This window comes from Larimichthys crocea, chromosome XIII, assembly GCF_000972845.2.
Source record: "Larimichthys crocea isolate SSNF chromosome XIII, L_crocea_2.0, whole genome shotgun sequence".
In the NCBI taxonomy this organism is placed as follows: domain Eukaryota; kingdom Metazoa; phylum Chordata; class Actinopteri; family Sciaenidae; genus Larimichthys; species Larimichthys crocea.
The window spans coordinates 4,397,663-4,421,612 of record NC_040023.1 but is presented as its reverse complement, the minus strand read 5'-3'; the positions used below and the strand labels follow the sequence as shown (position 1 = coordinate 4,421,612).

Below are 23,950 nucleotides of genomic sequence, written 5' to 3'. Positions count from 1 at the left end.
CAACACGATGGTGGAGTGGTTAGCTCACAGTGAGAAGGTTCCTGGTTCAAATCTTGGTTTACGTGTTCTCACAAGGTACTCCAGCTTCTCCCACAGTCCAAAGACATGCAGATTACAGTTTTTTCCAGTTGCTTAAACACAATTCTGCCAACTAGGTTACTAACACAATTCACCAAACCACACACCCAAACTGCAAAACACCTCATATATCCCGCAAAATGAAGCACTGCAACCAAAATCTAACTTTTGCACCAGATGGCACACACTTCATTCGTATTCGTAGATTTTTGTCTAACCAACTACAAACTGTTGGGCATAATGAAAAGCTTTGCCATAATACTAACATAGTTCAAACTGTAGAAAATTCTTCAGATTGCTCACATGCACAGAAATATTTGCTACATTTTTGCTATATTTGATACACACACGTGCTATTGAAATATTTATTTTTTTATTTTAACAAACAAGGCAGTGCAACATATGCACAGCAGATATATTTACATTGGAGTGAACTAAAATATGCTCACAAAAAAGTAAGTTGAAAAATACAATTGCAGAAAAAATGTCAGAAAAAATAAAAAAATAAAGAGGAAAGCAAAATAATTTGGCAACATTGCTCTACCCCTACCTCTCACTCTTCCTCCCCCTCTCATTCTTCCCCTCCCTCTTCCTCTTCCTCTCTCAGCAACGTCTTCCAAAGATGCTCACCTATGGACTTTTATTGCTTACATCCTGATTGAAGTGTTAACAATTACATAACACCATGTTTGGGCAGGTGGCACACGTAGTGTCATTTTAAATGGCAGTGTTTTGAAATTGCAAACATGTGACTTTGTGTCAGATTGTTGTGTCTTATGCAGAGAACCACGTTCAGTACACTTAAAAAGAGCCACTTCGAATTGCAAAATGTGTGTAAAGCAGAAAATGTGTTTAAAGTTTTGGAGATTTGAGATGAGGTTTTGCTCCCTGTGTGTCAATTTAAATATTTGTGCTATCCATGTCATTTCAGTGTGTTAGCAACTGGACAAAACTGTAATTGGTGACTCCAAATTGCCCGTAGGTGGTTGTTTGTTTCTATGTGCCCTGTGATGAGCTGGCGACTTGTCCTGGGTGTACTCTGCCTCTCGCCCTAAGTCAGCTGGGACAGGCTCCAGCCCCACGGTGACCCTGATGAGCGGTTACAGAAAATGGATGGATGGGATTTGGACGGGTGTATGACACTACAACTTTGGTCATGTTTCCCTACACTGTCTGTGGCCCCCGAGCCAGTTCATTCATTTTGTATGTAAAATTGATCACAACTCAATTGAAAAGGAGAGAAAAAATTCAATATATTAATATTAAAATATTATAATGCTACACAGACTATTTTCAGCTGCGCATCAAGACACTGATGGCGCTTGGTGAATATTTATAGGAGCGGGAGTGTGTGTGTGTGTGTGTGTGTGTTTTCATGGTAGTCGAGGAACCCAAGAGCAATGATGTGACTCACTGCTTGATCATCAGCCCTTATCAGGCTTTGGTTTGCCAGTAGGATCATTTGCAGCTGGTTTTGGTCGTTTCTTGGTCGATGCTGCTCCCTCACTATCATTCATGGTTTGTGTCAGTCGACCAGTGCTCCCTCTCCCTCTGCCTGGTAGGAGCACTAATTATCTGCCACTCTGCTGATTACTCTCACCTGTCTCTGCTGCCACTCCCTCGTTAACCAGCCAGCTGCTCCTCATTTTCTGCTAACCATGCCTTGTATAAAGAGCCCTGTTCCCCAGCACACATTGTCAGATCGTCTGCTAAGCCAGTACCTTTCTTGCCTGCTACCTGCTACTACGCTGACTCCTACCTGTGATCCCGGACCTGCCCGACCACCCTCTGCTCTACAACCCCGGTAACTTGACCTGCCTTCTGCCTTTTTGACCACGATTTCTGCCTTGCCCTTGACGGTACTTCTGCCCTGGAAGTTTTGCCCTGCCACTCCTAACCCTTCAATAAACTGTTGAAACGTATTGCTCGTGTGGTCCTCGTCTGTCCAGATCCCTGACACTCTCTCTAATTTCACCTGTGTCTTGTTGTGTTTTCTTGTATGTAGTGCCTGTGTTCTTTGATTTCCTTGGTTTTGTATGAGGCACTTGTGCCTAGTCAGTGTGTTATCTACAGTAGACAACGATCAGTGCACTCCCTGTTTGCAGAAGCAGACAGAAGTCCCGGCACATAAGTAGAGCAAAGCACTGCCGTGGACTGGGTCAGCACAAAAATGTATTTTAGGCATAGACTGTACAAAACATGAACGTCATATTTGTGACGTCACACACAGGTTTCTGAAAAAGCTGTTGTGGAGCTGAGGGTGTTGTGGCTCTGGCCGCTGCCATGTTAGCAGTCCTACCCTCTGCTATCCGCCCACTATGCTGAATGAAGCCTGGCTCCTCAAACAAGCAACAAGTAACGGCACCCACCTGTCAATCAAAAGCGGCCATGCTGTTAAATATGCAAAACTTTAAGCCTTAATATCATCTGAACGGGTGCCTTAAATAAAAATTCACCCTCAGTACAGTTGTCATGAACGGGGAAATTAGCTATAGAGACCAAAACTGTTTTTTGTACCAGGTTGTAAACATGTTTATTTCTGCTGTGAAGTTGGACATTTTAACATGGGGACTTATGGAGATTCTGTAACCAGCCTCAAGTGGCCGTTTGAGGAACTGCAGTTTTTGACACTTCTGCAATAACTTTACAGCAACAGATGTTGCTGCTTGATTTAATTAGATTAGCCACATACAAAGACCCACCTAAAAAAAATATCTCTTTAAGTGTACGCTATAGTAAGCAGACAGCGTGTGGCACTACATTACTGTACATATTTCTACAACCACGCACAGCATATTACGCCTCAAATCTTAATAAGTAAATATAAGAATACAACCCCACTTCAAAAAAACAGAACTATCCCTTTAACTTAAAGTGAAGAATTAATTATAAAATTATGGGTGGAAAAAACAATAATCATGAAATTTTGGTGCTGGAAAACTGGAAACCAACAATAACATTTCTATTAGGGATACCAGTTCTCAAAGGAAGGATGCTCTCCCGTATCTCACCTCACCTCAATCAGGAGGCCATGAGTTTCATAAATAACTTAAAAATGTATTTACAAAACACAGCTAAAATAACAACGTCCTGCCAGTTTCCCAGAGTGGCATTATTTTACTCATTGGGAGGGACCCACGTGATATCCGATGCTGGAGATACAACGGAAGAGATTTATTTTTATTTATCACGTAAGACGTAACGAGCGGTGCTGGTGGAGTTGTATAACCCTGTAAGGCAGTGTCCTCAGTCCAGAGTGGGCAGTGTCATCTCCTCAAAGTCTTTAATGTAGCAAGATGATGTAAAGTGAGGGAGAGACAGTCAGCAGATGGTGTCTCATCTCCGGAAGAATCTACCCTTTGGCCTCCAAACCGTTCTTCTGGCTCTGACCAATCAGGTTCTTCAGGTCCCTGTTGAGCGCGCTGGGCCCCCTCCCGCTCTGGCATCTGGTCCAGAATTTGAAATAATGAAGGTAATAATAATGAGCTTAAGTCTCCTCCCTCCAGGAAGGCGAGAGGTCAAACTACCTATGGAGAGTTCACACCCAACACATTCCACGGGCAGCTCGAAGATTCATCATCAGAGAGGCTGCACTCTTTCCACTCACATTGTTCTCAAGCTGAAGTTAAAGGATCACTCCAGTGAGTCTTATTGTTGTAGTTTTGGTCATCATTCTTCTGTCATAACACAATTCTTATCAAAGTTATTACTGAGATCTTGGAACAAAGCCAACAATTTATCTTCACCAACATATTTTGAAAGGTGAAATTAAAAGAATACACCTCAATGTAGGTAGTGAACCCTCATTGCACAAGAAATTCCCAAACATCAACAATTAGCTTTGTGAGCACATTGTTATTATTGCTGATAGATGGCCAGAAATGTGAACTATTGCCTGTCTACACATCCTGCAGACATGCACAAACAAGTTCCTTGAATGGCTACTTGAGGCCGACTGAAGCTCCCCATGTCCAACTTCACAGCAGAAATAAACATGTTTACAGCCTGGTACAAAAAACTGTTTTGGTCTCTATAGCTAATTTCAAAGTTCATGACAACTGTACTGAGGCTGAATTGCTATATAACTCATCCATTATAATCACATTAAAGCTTAAAGTTATACATAATTAACAGCTTGGATGCTTTGATTGACAGATGGGTGTCATTACAGATGACTTGTTTGAGCACCAGAGTGCCATTCAGCCCCACTTCTTTGCTGGTTTTTGGATAAACTGGGAGGCAGCAAAGGCAGGACCCACTAGGGGCCACTAGTCCTTTAGTCCTTTAGCTGCCTGAATACATAAAAAAAAACTGACTGTTCCTGTTTGGTTCTGGCCAAGTGGCGTACTGTGAATTTATTAGAACTTTTTTTTTTTGTTGCTGAAAACAGCTGCACCAAAACAGAAAACGTGAAGCTGAAAGATGTTAAAATGCTCCACATAACAAAGGAGAACTATTATTTGATTGATAGTTCTCTGTGGGGTGAATACATTACACAGAAAAGATTTATTGTTCATATAAAAATATTGATTTCTGCAGCTTTAATACTCTCGGAACATTTAACTGTGCGATTATATATCTACTGTAACGGGACTGAAAAGTGGATAGCTATAGCTAGGAATAAATGAAGTCATTGTACATGAACCTCTATAGGTCTACTGATGGGAGGTTTGATCCCAAGTGTCTTCAAATGACTCCAGTTTCTAGCCGGACTATTGTGTTTGCCCGGCTCTCTTCTCATTTCCAGCCCAACTCATTGATGCATGAAGCAGATGATGAAGTAGTGCAGGAGTAAAACGGGTCAAGGCCATTTATAATCAACCAGCAATACAGACTCTATTCCTTTTCTCTGAGAGGACCAGAGGAGAGACACTTTAATGAATCATTCATCTTCATACTTGTGTTGTTCGCTTTGCAACAACGTAGATCAAAAAAGTGTTATCTTTTCTTTACCTTCTTTACATTTCGGCATGATGTAAGCCTTGGCTTAAGAGGCTCCTTCGGAGTTTGAGAGAATTAAACAGGATGGGACACGGGGAAATATGTCTCTCTCGAACTGAAAACTCCCTAACCTCATCCTCTTATAAACAACCACAGCAACAACAAAACAAAACTTCTGACAGGCCACATGGATCGAGAGACTGATTCGTAGCCAGCTGGAGGACAGCAGAGCCAGCAACAAGGCTTCAGGACACTCTCTGCTCTGAGGCCCAGAGGAGGGGAAGTCTGGGGAGGGTGGTGGTGGGGGTCCATAAACCCTGGCAGAGTCGTGCTGTTGCTCCATTTACAGTTGTAGTCATTTCTGAGATCAATGGAGACACGGTCATGAGGACTTCAGAGGGAAGCCGCATTGTTGCGGTGGAGTGCTTTACATGAGTCTTTCTTTCATATGAGACTGAGACTTTGTCGAGAGCATTTGTTTCTCATTTTCCGCGAGTCTGGGGATCCATTGCGGTCATACACCAAGAGGTTTTTGTTTAAATTTCAAGTGCATAAAGAATCCCATTATGACATGCGAACACATACATGTTGTACAATCTCTGTGGTGAATATACCCAAGAGTAACTGATAGATTATAAAAATTTAATGCAAATCAAATCCATTTGTGTCATGGGTTTGAAGTTTGAAGTCTGCTCTCTTTTTGTCGAGGGGTATTTTAACTTTAATACCTTTTATGCAGATTTCTCCACTTTTAAAGATGATCTTGGTAGGCATCCTCCATGGCAGCGAGGGCGACATTTTAGGGCTGGTGTTGTTGCTATAAAGGCATAAATTACAAAGCATCTTGCTGATTCAAATGGTTACAAATAGCCGATTACGTTGGTGATGGTATCACTGTTCAAATGCACTTCAGCATGTACAGGTGTAAGTAAACACCATGCTGTTTGGCACTGATCCTGTTAGTTTGCCTTCGCTGTCTTTAAGTATGCGTTTAACAAGGAAGTAATTATGGCCGAGCTGACAATGGTGCTTCAAGTCAACAGCGAGGAGCTGCTAAAAGCTGCTGAGTCATTAAATAACAATGCTGATTCACTATAGTTAGTTCTGTTTGAAGATCTGGTGTCGAAGAAGAGGTGTCTGTCAGGCTTTTAGTTTTGTGGGTAGACTTCCTGTTTTTTTTTGGTTTCCCTCACTTCCTTTTTGTGTTTCTGTCCTGGTGTCTTTACTCCCTGTGATTGCCCATTGTTTTCACCTGTGTCTCGTTTGCTCCTCCCCTCATGTGTATTTAAGCCTGTCTCTCCCAGTGTGTCCTTGTTAGATTGTCTTCTTCCTTGTGAGTAGCTCTCTGGCGTTTTCATCATAGATTCCTCGTGTACCAACCCTGTTTGTTTCTTCGACCCGTTTTTGCCTAGCGTCCTGTACCTCTGCCTGTCTGCTCCGTGTTCTGGATTTTTGACCCTTGCCTGTTCTCGGACTTTCTTCCTGCCTCGTGATTTTGTACTTCTGCCCCACTGACTGCCTTTTGTGTACCGAATCCGGACTGTCAATAAACCGCCTTACTACACCTGTCAGTCTCTGATCTGCTCTGTGGGTCCAGTTGTCTGTCTGAACCTGACAGTGTCGACACCTCTGTTGTGATTTTTAGTGGTGCACGTCTGTAAGCATAGACATATATACATAGACATATATACATAGACGCCGCATTGAGTGGGTTGGTCGTTGGTCGCGATACGTCAACGGGTCCGCCATATTGGAAATGGCAGATCTGCCCGTAAACTAATACAAGGAAATGGACTGAACTTCATAAAGCGCCTTTCTACAAAGTTCTTTAAGTTAATGCTTCTTATACACCCATTCACACACACACTAATATATCTAGGAAACAAACAGGCACCAAAAAACAACGTATGTATTTTTCTAATGTTGAGTGTTTACAGCTACTAATGTGTGTAACACTGTTACTGTGATGACGACGATTCAGCGCTCAATGCGGCGTCTATGTATATATGTCTATGTCTGTAAGCACGTAAATACAGGTCTGCTATCCCACCCTAACATTGGCACCACACATTACTGCTGTGTCTCAGTTCTGATACCTCTAGTTATTACACTTCTACGTACTTCTATGTAGTACACTGTGTACACTCTGTACTTCCTGGTGTAGTGTGCTAATTTCTGCAGGGTTGTGTTGTCTTAATTCGAGTATGGCCATTTTGCACTTACCAGAAATGATATTGCTCTTTCTTCTTCTTCTTAGAGCATGACTGCTAAAATATGAATATAAAACATATACGCAACCAGCATCACTGCAACGGTTTGCGGCTCAAGCAGCTCTTTGGCAGCCGTTTTCACAATGCCAGTGGTTTCTCCTCTTATGGCTACCGTTCAGGGCGAAAAGTGTCCGCCATTCCACGCTCAACTTTTTTAACCTTTATGAGCCATAAATGCCATAAATGACAGTGTAAACGCACTTACGTACTATAGCAAGTCTGGCAGTACGAGAATAAACACCTGCTGAGTCAATGGGAGAAGTATCTGTAAAAGTGACATAAGTTCAATGTGGTGATGGCAGAGTAAAGTCTGTGTGCATGAACGTGGGTGGCAACTGCTTCCTACTACAAAGTTCCAGTAAATATCATACTTGATTTCGGCACTTACATAGACGTACTGTACATGCGCAACCAGCATGACTTAAAAAACATGGCCACCCTATTCATTCCCCAACCACTATGACCGAAACTACTTCCCATCTGCCGCATTCCTCTCATTAAAATGACTGGAGGCGGACAGGTTATCGCGCGATGGTGTGAAAGCTCTATAAGCAATGACCCACAACGTTGGCCCTGCATCTGGTAGAAAGTCTGTGCGTCTGTTAGATATTATTTTTACTGTCCACCCACGCAGATATTGTGCTAATCAAATTACTCACAAATCCATGCCTCCTGGAGAACAGTGATGCAAGAGGTGGCAAAAAGAAGATGCAAAAAAGAAACACGGCGTTACAATTTTTCGACCAAACAAGTTCACCAAAAACACAAAAGTCCATTTTAATGTCAGATTGCCTTTTGGTTAGATAGTGAAATCAGAAATTTTAGGTAGGAGTGTGTTCATACTGTGTGCTATATGTGTTTAAGTGCTTGTCAGCTCCAGCCTTTATGAAAGTGATAAATGGGGGGCCAGTTGGCTTTAATGGGTAGTTGGACCAGCTGTACCAACTCCTCCTCGCCTGCATTCAAACAAGCGAGTAGGGGCAAACATAATTAGTCACATTGATCAAGTGAGCAGCAGAACAATGGGTAATACCCCACTGGAACCACTTCTGGTTTAGTCGCCACCTTCACTGACCAGACCAGTTGGACATGATGAATCGGTAGACTGCAGGAAGCTGGGCGAATTCATTGTTAAAAAAAAGGGGGGAAAGAACCATAGGGGAGAGTGTCCTTTGCATGGTTTAACTATAAAACTGGGCCACCAAATGTAAATGAGAATGTATCAGATTGTAGCGTTTAGCAAATGTAAATAATGTCGTGTCTGTAGTTGAGACAGAGACAGCTGTGTTTGTCATACCATGCCAGCAGAAGGGGGGGGGTTAGATGCCACTTTGTCTCTGTCGTCATGCTGCTGACTGTTGTGGTCTCTTTTAAACATGTTCAATTCCTCACAGATGTGGTGTTCACTTTTAAGGCATATTCCCTATCATGGCCATTAAACCCCATGTAATGGTGCCAAGATGTTCCCGAAGACAGGAGGCGTATAAAATAAAACAAAAATGTAAAAAAGCCCGCTGTGCTCCAGAGGAAGAACATTCTGAAAAAGAAATATGTATATTGCACTTTTGCAATAGCAAAAAACCCACACGCTGCGCATACAGCAACATAAAGCTGTTAAAAGTTTTTTTAGACTGGAAACCTCAGTGGTGTAACAAATGGCTTGTGGGAAGAGAAGACATGGCAAGCAAAGTTGAAATGAAGACGTGATCTTTTAATCGGACATATGTGACATACAGACTGGAGGAAAACTGTAATTGGAGTCATTTTTTTCTGCTTTTTTAACAAGCTTCTCGTTTGCACTGGAAGTAATAGAGAACGTCTGGATGCCTTCGTAGGGTTCCTGTCTTTTCATTGCATTCCTGCTGTGACAATCTCGCACAGCCTCATAGCAAACAGACCATATATTTTTCAAACAGGCAGACCATAAAAAGGCACGGCTCCTAATCCACGCTTTAATGAGAGAAAACGGAAGTAATGACATGCGGAGGATAATCTTTCTTCTTTCTGCTCTGGCGACTGACACCAATAACCCGTGGCCGGCGTGGTGCCCCGGTTGTGACACGTTGTGTAATAGCGAATGAAAACTTCTCCTGGGATTTTCTCCCAGAGGCAATTATTAAGAATGATGACACTTTTAACAATAGCTGGATCAGAGCGCTCAACTTTGTCATCATGAGTGAATCCTATTACGCGGGGCCAGCATAATGGCCGTCTGTGAAGACAGAAAGAGAATGAGTATCACAAGGCATCTTGAAAACAAAGCTTATTTCAGGCGTCTCGCCATCCGAGCCGCCCTTTGTGTCAGCGTACGAGCCTCAATTGTTTTCCCCTCAGCGAGTAAATGCTCGGGCTTAATGTGGTTCTGCAGCCCGGGAGGAATGATACCTACGACTTTCCAAAACATTATGAGCACATTCATTTCTGCAGTTTTTTCATAACACACAAGATTACATTTGCACCAAATGAGCATACAGACGGTCGTGACTTTCTGAAGCTTTATTTTGTCATCACACATGCAGTAAAACGGCTCTTTGTTATAAACATTTCTGGATTGCTATCAGAGGAGTGAGTCTGTGGCGTGAAGATGCTACTTTGGCGTCGAACAATAGGAGGCTGTTTCAGATAACTCCGGGCCGCCTTTATACCCCATTGCAAATACCTAGAGAGCCAGCAATTTGAGCAATAAACACTTTGAGGAATGGCAGCTTGCCACCCCTCCCCAACACTCTCTCTCTCTGTGTTTGTCTCACTTCGTAGCATCGAAAGGCCACAGAGAATTGCGTCTGTCATGTAGCCGCTTGGGGGGGAAAAAACAAAACAGGGATCACACATTGTGACATTTGAGGAAAAGATGTTGGTGATACATGCAGGTTATAATTTCAGTCTAAACATGCATGTAAAGTTCGACTGATATATAAATGTATTGACATACACCTCCGGATTGCTCATAAAGCTTCTGCTATCATAGCGTAACCCGAACAAAAAGGTAGAAAAGTCAAAACCAAGAGGAACGTCTTCTTTCTTTTCATTCGGCTCGCCCTTTCACTGGTCAGGGCAAACTGCTCAATGAAACAATGTAGCTGGTGTTTCAGAATCATCTGTATCTTATCATTGGAAAAGAGAAGAGAGAGAGAGAGAGAGAGAGAAAAAAAAATCCCCTAAACAGAAAAACGTGGAGAGCCAGACTTTTCCTTCAAAGAGCCTCCAGAGCGGCTGTTGTCTTTAAGGAGGGAGGGAGATTGCTTTCAGCGGCCTCAGCCCCGCGACTGGTTCTCATCATTTTGACAATAAAACTCAAGGAGTTGAAACAAAGCAACGTTTCATGAAAAAAAAAAAAAAAAAAGGGAAAAGACGAGAGGGGGCTAAGAGATTTCCGCTGGTCTGCGCCGAATTGCCCCCTCCACCTCCGCCCTACCCCTTTCCAATCCAACAGCCGAAAGGAGGAGCAGGAGTGGTGATTTCAGTCAAGCTTTTGGAGGCTTAATTCCTCTCTGGCACCCCGCGGCGGAAGGATGAAGGGGGACCAAAGGGCTTGAAATGGTTCAAAGATGAATGAGTGATTGTGCTTTCGATTCCCAGAGGTTTGTTTTTGTAGTGTCAGGATTTTATTGCATCATTTTGTTGCTTTTTTTTCCTTCTTCTTCTCTTCACAAAGCTTAATACGAGGACAAGATCTGACACAGTAATGAACGTCCTATGTCGAACAGACAGCAGATCACTCTGTCGATCAGGATACAATACCTAGCTGACTTTAGGCACTTGCTGTTGACGTTGATATCGGAAATGTCGATCAATGAGCTCGCTCGTTCATTCATCTCCGTTTAACTCTGAGATATTAAATGAAAGTATTGGTTGTGTAATGAGGAAAGATGGGCAGTGCATGCTTCAATCGACAAGGCAGAAAGATTATTAAGTCTATTGTATGTATATATTTACAGACACATCTGTACAATTTTTACATTTCGCTACTGATAAATGCGTTAGAAAAAGAGTCTTTAGAAAATACACCACAGGCGATCGTCCGTTCACATGTCACCGCCGGAGGAGACCTGCGATAACCTGGGGCCGGAGTCGATCTCGAAGCGGTAGTGGTAGCCCTCCCAAACCTCCCTGCAGGCGTCACGCAGGTCGTAGATCCGCTTCTTGATGCCCTTGCGGTTGAGATAAAGTACGAAAAGGAAGATGAGGCCTACGAAGCCCAGGACTATACCCAAGAAGACGTAAGAGGTCTGCAAAGCAAGGTCAGCCCCTGCGTTCCTCTGGTGACACCCCAGAGTTAACGTGCCAACCGCAAGCATGGATACGTTCCTCATGCTGGCTGGGAAGGCGCACATGAGGCCCTCAGCATCTCTAATACGTCCCTGTGATCTGTTGAGCCACAGAGCAAAAGGCTCGATCCCGCACTTGCACGTGAAAGGGTTCTCCCCCAGCAGAAGAGCAGTGCCGGGCAGGGTGTCCAGCTCTCGCAGGCCTTCCTCAGGCACCGTCTTGAGGGCGTTGAGGGTCAGGTCGAGCTCTTGCAGGTTCTCCAAACCCGAGAAGGTGGAGTTATGGATTGCCACCAGGGAGTTGTTGGAAAGTTGAAGCCGCTGTAGGCTGCTCAGGTGGCAGAAGATGCGTGAGGGTAAATAGATGAGGCTGTTGTCAGAAAGGTCCAGTCCCCTCAAGGTCCCCAGGGAGCTCCAACGGAGCGATGTGGCCAAGTCCATCACTGACGAGTGGTTGTAGAGGGCTCGGCTCAGGTTGAGCTCCCGGAGAGATTGGTTCTGCACGGTGAATGCCTGTGGGTGAATGACTGCCAGCTGGTTGTTGCTCAGATCCAGAGAGCGAAGGCTGCGGAGTCCGGCAAACGTGTAGGACTCCACCTCGGAGATTCTGGATTTGAGAAGATCCAGGAGATATCATTGTCACTTTCAAATCACATGGCAACTTTTGTTGTCAAAATAAAATTGTCATTTGAATTGATAACCAGCTGTCATGCAACCAACATCATGAAATCTGCTTAGCTGCTATATTTCAGAAACAATGAAGAAATTGAATCTTTTATTTTAGATGTTTTAATCACAAAAACACACAGGAGTCACAGGAGAGTCTTACCTGTTATTGCTCAGAGATAAGTTGGTCACATTATCCAGACCTTTAAAAGACTCCGGACCGATTCGACTGATCTGATTCCCAGTTATGAACAGATTCCTGGTGTATCCGGGGATCCCAGTCGGGATACTCCGCAGGTCTCTGGAGACGCACTTCACGGTGTGAGCCGCCTCGGAGCACTCGCAGCGCGGTGGACACGACGCGTAAACGGAGCCGAGCAGCGCGCAGAAAACAATGCGCCGCGCCAAATCCAGCATGTTGGTTCAGATATAAAAGTCTGAGATCCGAGAGAGCTACGAGCAAAAAACAAAAATATATATAAAAAAGAAAACTCACAGAAACTGAATAAACGAAACCAGCAGCTCCTTCAAGACATCATCATCATGTGTTGTCCCGGCTGGGAATGTGCTTCAACTTTGCATCTCTGCAGAAAGTGTGGCCGGGAGGCAGGGTCTGATTTCCATGAGAACAAAACTGGGGGTCGTGCCGATCAGAGGAGGGTGTTTGATCCTTTAGCCGTGGCAAAGCGGGGCGTCGCTTCTTCTCCTTCTGCAACAATGAAGTTAAAAGGACCATCGTCTTGTATGATGATCTGCGGGGAGGGGCTTCTCCTTTCCAAGCCCCGCACCCTGTCCGGATGGATCCACAAGATCTTCCTCTCAAGGCTCCGGTGGCAGGAGAGATGGATGGAGGAGGAGAAAGTGCTCTCAGCTCTCTCTCTCCTTTTTTCCTCTCTTCAGGTTGCAGCCAAATATACTCATATGATGTACAAACACTGCAGTCCACTTACACCTGAACCAATTGTGGATTTTTGTGATTGTATTACAGATTAAATACATTATAACTCTATTTTTTTTGGTTTATATAGAAGAATACAGATTTACATAACTTCACAGTTTACTGAGTGACTTTCCCTCCTACTCAGGTAGTGTGTTAAAAATGGGGGAGGGGTGTTTGTGGGCCCCAGACTGCAAAGCCTTTGATCCCCCCCCTTCTCTTGTCATGGTGCTCTGCAGGATAAAAAGCCATTGAGTGGAGACTTTTTAGCCACTTGATAGTGTAGTATCAAAGCTGTGACAGCTTCCCCTTCCTTAATGTTTATTCTGACAGATTACAATGATTATTACAGGAATCACTGCGGAGTTTATTTATAGAAAACTTCAGCAGGACAGGGAGGGGGGAGACTTGAAATCCTAAAACCATCCCTCCTGCTGACAGAGTTTGTGAAACACACTTGTCATGATTTAATGATTGAAATCCAAGAAGGAAAAAAAGAAAAATTCACAACTTTGTACAATAATAGACATCTTTATTGGTATTATAGCTGTTAAGTCATAAACACATTCAGAGTTCACACAGTCACTTGCAGGAGTCTTTAAAATTCCCCCTGTGGGCTATTATGATCTGCAGCATAAAAAGATATTTTTAAGGATTAGAGAAACAAAAGAAAGAGAAAGAGAAAGAGAGAGAGAGAGAGAGAGAGAGGAGGTTTTGGAAATTGTATAAGTATATATGGATAGTGACACTAATAATAATAATAATAGCATCCTGACCGTCTTTTGTCAATGGACTGAATCGCCAGGACCACAGGTCTCCACATTCCTGGACCTGGCTCTTGGATACAACAAGGCACCGCAGCAGGCAACATCTAAAACCATTCAAATGATCTCCACTGAATATTGCATTCCTGCACATGCACTCCATTAAAAAGGATTGGTCTACCATTTATCTTAGATATATATATATATATAGCAATTTCTTTTTATGCCAAAAGCAGTAATAATGACAATGTTGTGAGTTTCATCCACTGATCTCAAAAGGGCCATTCATTCATTCATTACCTTCAGTAGCTCGAAATATAATGAATGAGCTGTTTCACTAAAAGAAAACAAGCGACATATTCAAAAAGGGTTACAGATCGTCTCCCATTTTCCGACATTTAGCGCAATTACAGAGACCCAGAGTCACTTTTCTGCTCCTTTCTATAGGTACTTTCCAGCCACGTTCGCTAAGTTTGGACACAGAGGTAAAACGTCGCTGCAATATTCCCAGATTTCTTGTACACAAGTACATGCTACTTTTTAGTAACATCACAGTGAGAGCAGGGCTACCAGTCTGCTTTGCTTGCATCCAGATTTCCTTCAAATATTTGAGACTATTTGAGCATAAAGTCATATTTCAGACTTTTGACATGGCTTAAAAAAAAAAAAAAAAAAGCGTCACAGTAAAAAGGTTTAAAATATCGCCCGAATATTGTGTTTTATAGACACAGTTCAAATGAAGGGCGTTTCTTTCCTCGTTTTAATGAGGAAACAACTCTGCAGCTCTAATCTACAGAATCTGTAGCTACACACGATACAGTATAGGCTATCGTATCAAATCAACGTGAACTTAAGCAGGCCTGCTTGAGGTCTAATTTGATTATTTATTCTTGCTATGGATTACCGGCAATCACGTTAAACTTAGAAGATTAAATGTGGAGTAATAAATGTAGAAAACAATCACTGGGCAGTTAGCTGCGGTGAAATGCAGCTGATTGTTAATCAAGAAGCCACAGCATGAGTCAAACGTCAACTTCCTCTCTCAAACACTCGTATTTTTGCAATGCATGCATGCGACACACACACACACACACACATGCTGGCATGCAAGCACATGCTCTCTCTCTCTTTCACACACACACACACGTTCAGGCACAGATCTGCTCTGCTGGCGAGCAGAGATGATATGCAGGAGTGGAGTAAAGAGAAACAAAAATGACAGTAAATTATTCATAACCTGTAGAGTGAGCGATCAAGTTTGCAAAGTATATAAAGAGCACCTGGTGTACAGTATAATGTGTTTAAATATTTACAGGCAACATGGGTGAAACACACACACACGAGAGGTCACAGAAGATCTGCTTCCAACAGAAGCCCGATGAGGAGAGAGCAAAGTCTAGAAAACTGGCACTGTGTTAGCCCTAGTGTGAACGCATTAAACTGATTTTAATTTAGAAAGCTCACACTTTAAAACGACATCTACGTTGGATTATTGCAGGATGTTGGCCGGCGTGTATATCAAAGCTTTGTGAAACAGCGCTGACATTTCACGATGACCTTCGACTCTGATCTGCAGAGGTGGAAAACAGCAGGGGGAAGACGCTGTTGGGGGGGAAAGTGAGGGGGGTTTTGGCGAGTGTGAAAAACCTGAGGATCCTGGCTACCTGCTGCTTCTGGCAGCGCCGCGGACAAAAGAGAGGGCTCAACACTTTTTTTTTTCTCCCTGTTTGATTGCAAACAATGAGGGGATTTGAATTTACTCAGGACGGCCATGGCAACGGATTTCGAGTGCCAACCACCGTGTGGAATTAACTTTTAAAATATAAGGGATCCGTGAGTGAGGTTATTTTTAGGCACTGACTCTTGCTTCTTCCCATAAAGTCAAACTTAGGAGTGAAAAACTAAACAAAAACATCAGACCAGGCTTTCCGTTCACTAACTTCAGAGTCAACAATGAACAAGTTTGATATTTTTATAAAGGACACAGTTTGAGTTGGTCTCCTTTTCTCCTACATTTGGCACAAGTATAGAAAACCAAACAGGAGGAGCTCCACTGGTCTGTTTCTCCACAGCGCACGTTCATTGAGGTTGCTACAATCGTTGCACTGATGATCCCGTAGTTAAAAGGTATGAAAACGTTCATCGTAAACCTACTGAAGTAGTACCGTGAGGTGATAATGCAATGTACAATCGTATCTCTGAGAAAATATTTCTGTTTAGAAGATGCAGACTTGTTGCTATCCTACACAGTTAAGTTACCGAATACGAGTATGAAAACGCACAAAAATACAAACTGCTCTGGCATATTTGAGTTTAAGAGCTACATTAGATCAAGCATGAAGTGCAGTAAATTCCCTAGAAAGGCATCTAATTGATTTAACATGTTTGTGCTCCCTGGTATAAAAAATGGCATTCTGGAAGCACTGAATCATGGGAGTAAAACTCCCAATCCATTACAAAGTAAGGTCACCGAAATCTGAAAGCAAGGCATGGATGTGTTTTCCTCAGAGCGTTCGACTCGATTCGACCATTAATACAGCTACACGACTTCTACACGTTGCAGGTGGCAATGGCTTAAACCTGCTGTTAGGCTTCCAATAATCATAATCCATTAAGTGTGTTTGTGTGGTGGTGTGTGCTCAGTCACTTTCCTTCCAAATAAATGACTGAATATGAATGAATTTCCGTCCCTAGGCCATTCCAGTTTCACCACTGGAGCACTGCCAGTAAGAGGCTGCCTGCTTTCCACAAACCAAGCATGTGTTGGATATTTCCTGTTCAATGATTTCCTCTCGGAGGAGAAGAGTCCATCTTCCGTCTCCTCTGCTGCTTTTGCTCGACACCGTGTGATGCCCCCCCCCCGTTTTTTGTTGTTGTTGTTGTCGTCTTAAAAAGGTCAACCCCACATGCGACCCGCGGGGATTCCCACTGTGTCCTCGACCTGCCTCGCAGGTCACCGCAGGTTAAGGGTCAGGGCCACCGTGAGGATGATGCCCATCAGCATCAGGAAAGGCAGCCAGGTCTTCAGGAAGCCTGCACAGCTGGATGAGGAGGAGAGCGGGAGAGAGAGAAATGAAGGTGAGGAGAGGAATGAACAGAGAGCTAATGTAATTTTTGTGTGATCCCTCCCCTCCTATGGCCCTAATATAATGTCCTGCTGGAGACAAGGCACCAGACATTAATAACCTTGCACTTGCTGTAACCATGACAACCACTTCAGTATATGTATATGTGCTGAAGTAACTTTCTTTTTAATTTAACAATTTGCCCCTGCTGAGAAGACAGAGTTATGATGCTAGAAGCTCTTTTTTTTAACATTTTGGGGAGCTACTGGGATGTGAAGTCCAACCCTTTAACAGCAGGACTTTTTGGAGGAATGCCCTATATACCACTCCGAGAGTACATCCAGAGAATCAGGGCGCTCTCCCTCTCTCGTGTCCTGAGACACAACAGGTTCAAGGCACGCCGGTGAAATCGTGCCCGAGCCCTTGGGATCTCAAGTGAGAAACCTCATTCACAAACTTCAGCCCTACTTCTTTACAGCGGCTTTGAAGAGAGAGAGAGAGAGAGAGAGAGAGCAGCTGTAGATTATTGGGTAGGTGCTAGTTTTGGGGACTGGAAAGGCAAATAATATATAAAAAAAGATGATATTTTTGGACAGAAGATGATGAAAATTGTCAATTTTCTGTGCCAATGCCAGAGACGCACGCTGTCCAGGATGACTGTACTGCTGCTAGCATTTGCTGCACTTGCCTAAAGGCAAAGCAAGTCATACTTTCCTACTTGTCTCGTCCTATAACAGCAACAGCCTGTCCCTGCATTAGCCAGAGGATTTTACTCCAACAAACTGTATGTGGCGACGTGGGAAAATGATTTTTCTTCTTAGAAATACACAGAATGGTGTTGTTATCCTCATTGCTGTACGTGCTGTTGCAGACAGTAGGTCACTGACACACTTTTTATTATGTCGGCTCTGCTCCGGCTCCGATGGATTTGAAATCAAACAATGATTACAAGTACGAAGTACTGACTCTTGACGTTTGTATGAGGCTGTGCCAGGCCTCTACGGCAGCCGTCTTCTCTTCTTGTGTGTTTCGAGGTCTTTGGAAGGTGACCACCTGTTCAGCTGGACTAAGATCAGGTGTCAAGAAGACTTCCTGCTGCATTGTCCAAGAAACTAGAAACTAATCCACGGTGGATGTGAACACCCTCAAACACCCTTTAACATTTTAGTTTACTTTCAAATCTACTGGGCAACAACAATGAAAGACATCCTGTGGCTGTGCAGCGTTCAGCCTGGCCACTCATTTTTGTTTCTCTATAAAAAAAATTAATGGCTCCTTTTAATGTCTTTGCGCGAGTCAGTCATATATTTACACGTCAAACCCAACCATAGCACTCATAGATCAACACACAGAATTAAAGCTACTATCTTTTATGCTTTTAAATTAATGTTAATGTAATCTTTTACATCTGTGTGGTGGATTTTCCAAAACAGCTGCTGTGGTTTTTTATACTCTGCTACCAACAAATGGTGATTGGCTTGTGGGGTCACGCCTGTTTTAGTTGCCAATGCCAAACTGAGCGTAATGAAAACAGAGCTGATGTGATTTGCAACATATTTACATTTTCACACACTGAGATCGACAGTGTAATTACAGCGGTATCCAAACAACTCAGCCATTGTCGCCGTAGCTGGAACATTTTTTTTTTTCCAGACTAACCCCGGCGAGCAGTATTCCCACAGGCTGGACAGTTTACCCTTCTTCTTACCTGACGTGTTTTCCGTGGATCAGAGCGAGGAGGCAGAGGTTGACCATGTTCCACGAGGTGCTGTTTTCATATCGCATCAGATTCAGAGCCATGGCGACATGCGAGTGACAGTTGTCACAGCAGAGGTTGTGCTTCGGAGGGAACAAAGAGTACAAATCAGGCCCGGTGTTTTCGTGTTTGTGGAGTAAGTGAGGCGGCGTTCAGACACAATCAGGCATTGTTGTGAATTTGCCACAGGGTTGTGCGGAGGGGCTGCTGAGGGTATGTCTGTTTGTGCTGTGTGTTACCGCTGTGAAACAATCAGGAAATAACCTTTCATTTTGCTTTCTCGATGCCGGCGCTCCCTCACTCTCATTCACTATCTATGTGGCTCAACCAGTGCTCGCACTTTCCCTCTCGTTCTCCATTGTACACAAACCATAGGAAACTTCTTTGTGTCACTATTTTGCAGCATAAACTGTGAGTCAGATTCAGATTCAGAAGCTGCTACTCGGGATAAACAAAACCAGAAGACGACAGGTAGAGTATCTAGAGTTTAGTCCATGAATCCACCTGTATAGCTGGAGACATTTCAGGCTGACTGTGGAGCGGTCAGATCGTCTGATTGGTGGAAGCAGCGCGACATTGGACTGTGTTTTTCGCCGCAGTACCAGATTGTGTCTGAATGCGGCTTTAAAGACGTCCACGGGATAATTTATTTACCATCCTGTGCTTATATTCCTCTGAAGCGTCGTGCACTGCTGTGTCCCAGGCATTGGAGCCACTGGCGTAGACTTTGCTAACGTCAAGCATCCAGTACCTTGAGTACAGACAGATGTGAAGAAAAAGGTTTGATTTGTTCACTGAAAAATGAGCATAAGTGTAATTGTGTAACAACACAGCAATATATCTCAACTCCCTTACTTTGTTGGTCTTCCAAAAGCCATGTTGTCTTCCTGCGGACAAAGAAAAAATTATTATTACTAAGCAGCCACTTGAAATATTTTCTAACTCAAAAACAAACTGTGTCTCAGGGCGTGATGGACAATCACACATGCACAGACACACTTCTGGGTTTTTTGGAAACCAGAATATGTAGTTTAGATGGTGGAATTTAGGAAATGTGCCTCACATCCTGTTTGTCTGTATTCACCATCAACTTTGTTTGTGTGCAACGGCCAAATGAGATCTGGATGATCTCGTTTGCAGCTTACAAACCAGCTGACCTCCTTATAAACAGAGTTCACTTGGGAATCTTCACAACTCGATTGCTTTGAGGGTAAAATGCAAGAAAATAGTTTGGCCTGAAAGTGACTCCGTGAAGCGCAACTTAATGTGGCCGGTCATACTTTGGGGTCTATCGCATTTGGTTCTCACACATACAGACTTTCAGGGATCTTGATTCACTCTGCGGTTTGTATGTTGTTGCTGTCAAATCAGATAGACTTCAAAACTGTGTGTAACAGCTGTGTTCTTGGAGGAGAAACCACACCAGCTATGTTTAATTTTTCCAGCAAAGGAGCGATCTTCCACGCGCTGAGTGGAAAATCGCAACACCCTCATTCATCTGAACGGGATCACTGCTTTGATTAGAGCTGGTGTGCCAACGCAAGGGGCTCCGACAAAACAACGCAAGATCGTCTGGTGCCACAACAAAGCACAGCATCATCTGGCATGACCAATCAAATACATGAATCCATCCTCGTGTAAGGCAAATTTTAACCAAAGGTTTTAGTAATCAGCAAAAGAAAATGCTTGTTTGCTTACATTACTGATAGGCTTTAGTCACACAAAACCAAAAGCAGGTGAGTGACCATCGCCTGCCGAATGGAAATCAGCTTGCTGGGGTTTGCAGTCCGTAGCTGAGGCTGAGAATTTGTTGCTCAAAGTTTACCAATGTTAAACTCCACGTGTGATTAATAGGTGTTGGTTCACCGGATACAGAGTAGTTGAACCAGAAAAACAGGGTGCAACAAGATGATGCAATTAAAAGAGTTTCAGTTGAACGTCACCTGGTGAAAATGCATGTCAGATCTGTGAGGAACGCTCATGGATGCATCATAGAGCCATGAGGAGACTTGATTAGCAGCTACATTTGTTGTTAGGTTAGTTGCAAGCGACAAACAACGAAAGAAATAAAACTAAAGTTGTGTATTTGGTCATATTTTGGCAAAAAGGAGTTTGAAACACACTGAAAACACAGTGGATTATTCAGTAGCAGTGGTTTGATAAATTTCATTTCACATTTGGAAACTCTGTAAGGATCAATTGTAAGTGACTTTAACTGCCATCCTCTCTGGAGAGCAAGTTATGAACTGTTCAGTCTTGAATTTCCAAGCTGAAGGTGTAACTGTTTGATAACAATGTGTTTTCAGTGGCCTATAAAACTACAAGACAGCACTTAAAGCCCATGCTCTTTACTTGATATCCATTGTTCTAGTGTAGAGCCACTGTGCTGCATTCACTCTCACATAAAGGCTGTAATATCCTCTCAAAGCCGACTTATGTAAACCCTTACAAGGACCCACAGTCATTACTCACTGAGACAAAGTACGGTCCAGCAAAGTCCCGGATGACGCCAGTGGAAGTGCAGATTCCCATGTGGCCAATGAATGGAAGCAGCCATCTGAACACAACAAAACAAAACCATGCAGTGTTAAGATAAAAATAGCATTCCTGTGATACACCAAAGAAAGATTTACCCATCCCCAAATAGTAGTGCACTTTTTTTTTTCCATGTCCATACAAGACAGGCCAGTGTGTGATGTTTACACCTTAAATATACAGCTCATTGAAGTTACTGCAGAGGTGTGCAGGCTCAATTACACATGTGACATAACTGTGTAGTTAAGACTTTTTCCAAAACAACTTCTCATCTCATAGTTTGAAGTCCACTCTTCTTGTCTTTTCCGTACCAGGGACATCTGGAAAATGGCTTTTTGATGTTGTTGATTATACTGCTACATACTACACACACACACACACCATTGACTTAGGTCACTTTTGGACAGTGATCAAGACCAACTGAAAGTCCAGAATATATTGAGACCGAGACAAGTCCAAGACTTTGAGTCGTTGAGACTAAGTCAAGACCAAAAGCAGACAGTTTAAAGCCTACAAGGTAGCTAATATTCACCAAAACGCTTTGGGTGAAGTGTGGTTGCTACATCGAGTCACCTCATTGAGTGTCGCCTTGAAGTATTTACAGACTGCTGTGTGTTTCTTTTGGATGCTGTTTTGCAGTTTAGAAAATCTAATTATATTCCTGGAAGATTTGGCTGATGCCTCCTCCCAGAAAGTTAAGAAAAGACGATGCACACGCACTTTAAGTGACATCCCGGCAGTTTTGATCTTAGTCTCTTCTTGACCTAAAATCCGATTTTGAGAAAATACCGAGCCCTTAAAAAGTGGTCTTGAGCCTGGACTGAAGACCAAGATCAATCTTGAGTACTACAACACTGTTTTTAGAGACGTTACATAAACTCATAATCTCAACCACTGACCCAAAAATCATCTTTTTTTTACTTATTAAATCTCGCCCCTCCCCAATTAACTGTGTCCTCAAAGGACACTTTTAGACCTTGTTGCAGGAGCATAACTCAAAATAAAAGTATTATGTTGATACTGAGCAAGCTGGAAACTTTGGGCCAACTTTAAGCATGGTAACATTCAACATATAAAACCGCAGAGACCGAGACAAGACCAAGACCAGACAGTATGCAGCCTTCTTAGGTAGGTAACATTCACCAAAACGCTTTGAAAGATTTGGTGAAGGCCCCCTTGAAGTATTTATCACATTTGATTCCAGAAGATTTGGCTGATGCCTCAACTCAACAGACAACCGAGTCCTTTAAAAAGTAGTCTTTGTTATGGAATTTTCTATCCTTAGCTTACACGAGGTCACATGTGGGTCTTGAGGTCCTCGGCAGTATTAATTGTTTGGCTTTGTCTAGGTGCCAGTCTATCTGAACACTGTGGTGTCCAGGGTCGAAGAGACCTATTGCTACCTTCTTAGACATAATAGACAGCTTGTAGGTGTTATCTTGGGGTTTAAAGACTATCCACCAGCACGAGTTGGGCAGAATGTGAGGCCGACTGAGGCACTTCTGATGAACTTTGAGAGTGTCTCTAATTCCTTCCTGACCTCACCATTGACCTTTGACTTCAGCAATTTCTCCACAACTACAACACTGCTTTTGGGGGACTAAACATGAACTTACATTCAGATCCTGGAGACTTGCACTAATCTTAACCACTGACCCCCCCCAAAATCATATTTTTTTTTACTAATTCAGTTTGTCTCCAAAGGGAACACTAAGAAAATACTTTTCAAAATAAAAGTATGATCAAGATAGTTATATTGAAATTTTGGCATTAATGTTGCAACTTTTACACCTAAATAAATTGGCACACAACACATAAAGCCATTTCTGTCTTAATTGGCTTTCTAATTAGACACGCGTCAAATTAAATGTCTATTTTAAGTCGCACACACAAACACTCTGAATTCATATGAGTGGCTGACTCGCACTAACAACAACAAGGCCACGTTGTTACAACATGAAAAGCACAGACAGCAACAGGACTGTGATGTACGTGTGGCTAGGCTAGCCGAGCTAGTGGAGCTGTCACATCCAGGAGGTGTTTGTTTGGTTTGTGGAGCCGACTCCTCGCACAGTTGGACGGCGGTAACTCACGATAACACGGGGATAGGCGTCCACACAATACAGTAAGGATAGCGACTGGTCTCTGGGTTAATTTTCTCAGACGCTATGTGGTAATTCTTCATGGTGTCTTTATCAACAACATCCGCCATCACCAGCTGTGGAAAATGAACTTCATTTGTCCCACTTAAGCTGCGGCAAGTTACCTACCGCACACGGAGGGAGGCCGGAAACACAGGCACTTGAGCTTCAAAATAAAACAGATAGATAAATCAAGCATCCAGTAGCAGCATGCAAACATCCATTGAACATAGATTAGAATTAACCTATAACACAGTAACCATACGTTAAAATTAACCTGAGATAAATCTAAATATAAATATGTGCAGAGAGATTAAACATCTGTAGCAAAATTAAACATTTGCATAGGACTTAGATATTTAGAAATGTAAATAAAATAAAACTAATAATAATGTACAGGAGCATTAAACATTTGCATAGGATTTAGATATTTAGAAATGTAAAGAAAACTAAAAATAATCTAATGTATGGAGAAATTAAACATTTGCATAGGATTTAGATATTTAGAAATGTAAAAGAAATGTGCAAA

At 42.9% G+C, this 23,950-nt stretch overlaps 2 protein-coding genes across 2 annotated transcripts; both read right to left on the bottom strand.

Moving 5' to 3' along the window:
• Nucleotides 1–10,926: 10,926 nt before the first annotated feature.
• On the bottom strand, nucleotides 10,927–13,056 carry tpbg1b (trophoblast glycoprotein 1b). Its single transcript, XM_010739858.3, has 2 exons — nucleotides 12,387–13,056; nucleotides 10,927–12,164 (listed from the first exon to the last, which is right to left on the bottom strand). The coding sequence occupies exons 1-2, from the start codon at nucleotides 12,638–12,640 to the stop codon at nucleotides 11,315–11,317; spliced, it is 1,104 nt and encodes a 367-aa protein (XP_010738160.1). The 5' UTR covers nucleotides 12,641–13,056; the 3' UTR covers nucleotides 10,927–11,314.
• A 619-nt stretch (nucleotides 13,057–13,675) lies between these two features.
• tmem222b (transmembrane protein 222b) lies at nucleotides 13,676–23,543 on the bottom strand. The gene is made up of 6 exons (XM_027286950.1): nucleotides 23,374–23,543; nucleotides 21,218–21,302; nucleotides 19,601–19,632; nucleotides 19,400–19,496; nucleotides 18,698–18,828; nucleotides 13,676–16,965 (listed from the first exon to the last, which is right to left on the bottom strand). Exons 1-6 carry the CDS (start codon nucleotides 23,490–23,492, stop codon nucleotides 16,878–16,880), a joined length of 552 nt encoding a protein of 183 aa, XP_027142751.1. The 5' UTR covers nucleotides 23,493–23,543; the 3' UTR covers nucleotides 13,676–16,877.
• Between the last annotated feature and the right edge of the window lie 407 nt (nucleotides 23,544–23,950).

What these genes read in the sequence shown, in the direction of transcription:
- tpbg1b (XM_010739858.3), bottom strand. Translation starts at nt 12,640, where the DNA reads ATGCTGGATTTGGCGCGGCGCATTGTTTTCTGCGCGCTGCTCGGCTCC. An exon ending in TTATCTCTGAGCAATAACAG is followed by an intron (nt 12,165 to 12,386) that starts GTAAGACTCTCC and finishes TCTCAAATCCAG; the next exon opens with AATCTCCGAGGTGGAGTCCT.
- tmem222b (XM_027286950.1), bottom strand. Translation starts at nt 23,492, where the DNA reads ATGGCGGATGTTGTTGATAAAGACACCATGAAGAATTACCACATAGCG. An exon ending in ACGCCTATCCCCGTGTTATC is followed by an intron (nt 21,303 to 23,373) that starts GTGAGTTACCGC and finishes TGTTGTGTTCAG; the next exon opens with ATGGCTGCTTCCATTCATTG. An exon ending in ATCCACGGAAAACACGTCAG is followed by an intron (nt 16,966 to 18,697) that starts GTAAGAAGAAGG and finishes CTCCTCATCCAG; the next exon opens with CTGTGCAGGCTTCCTGAAGA.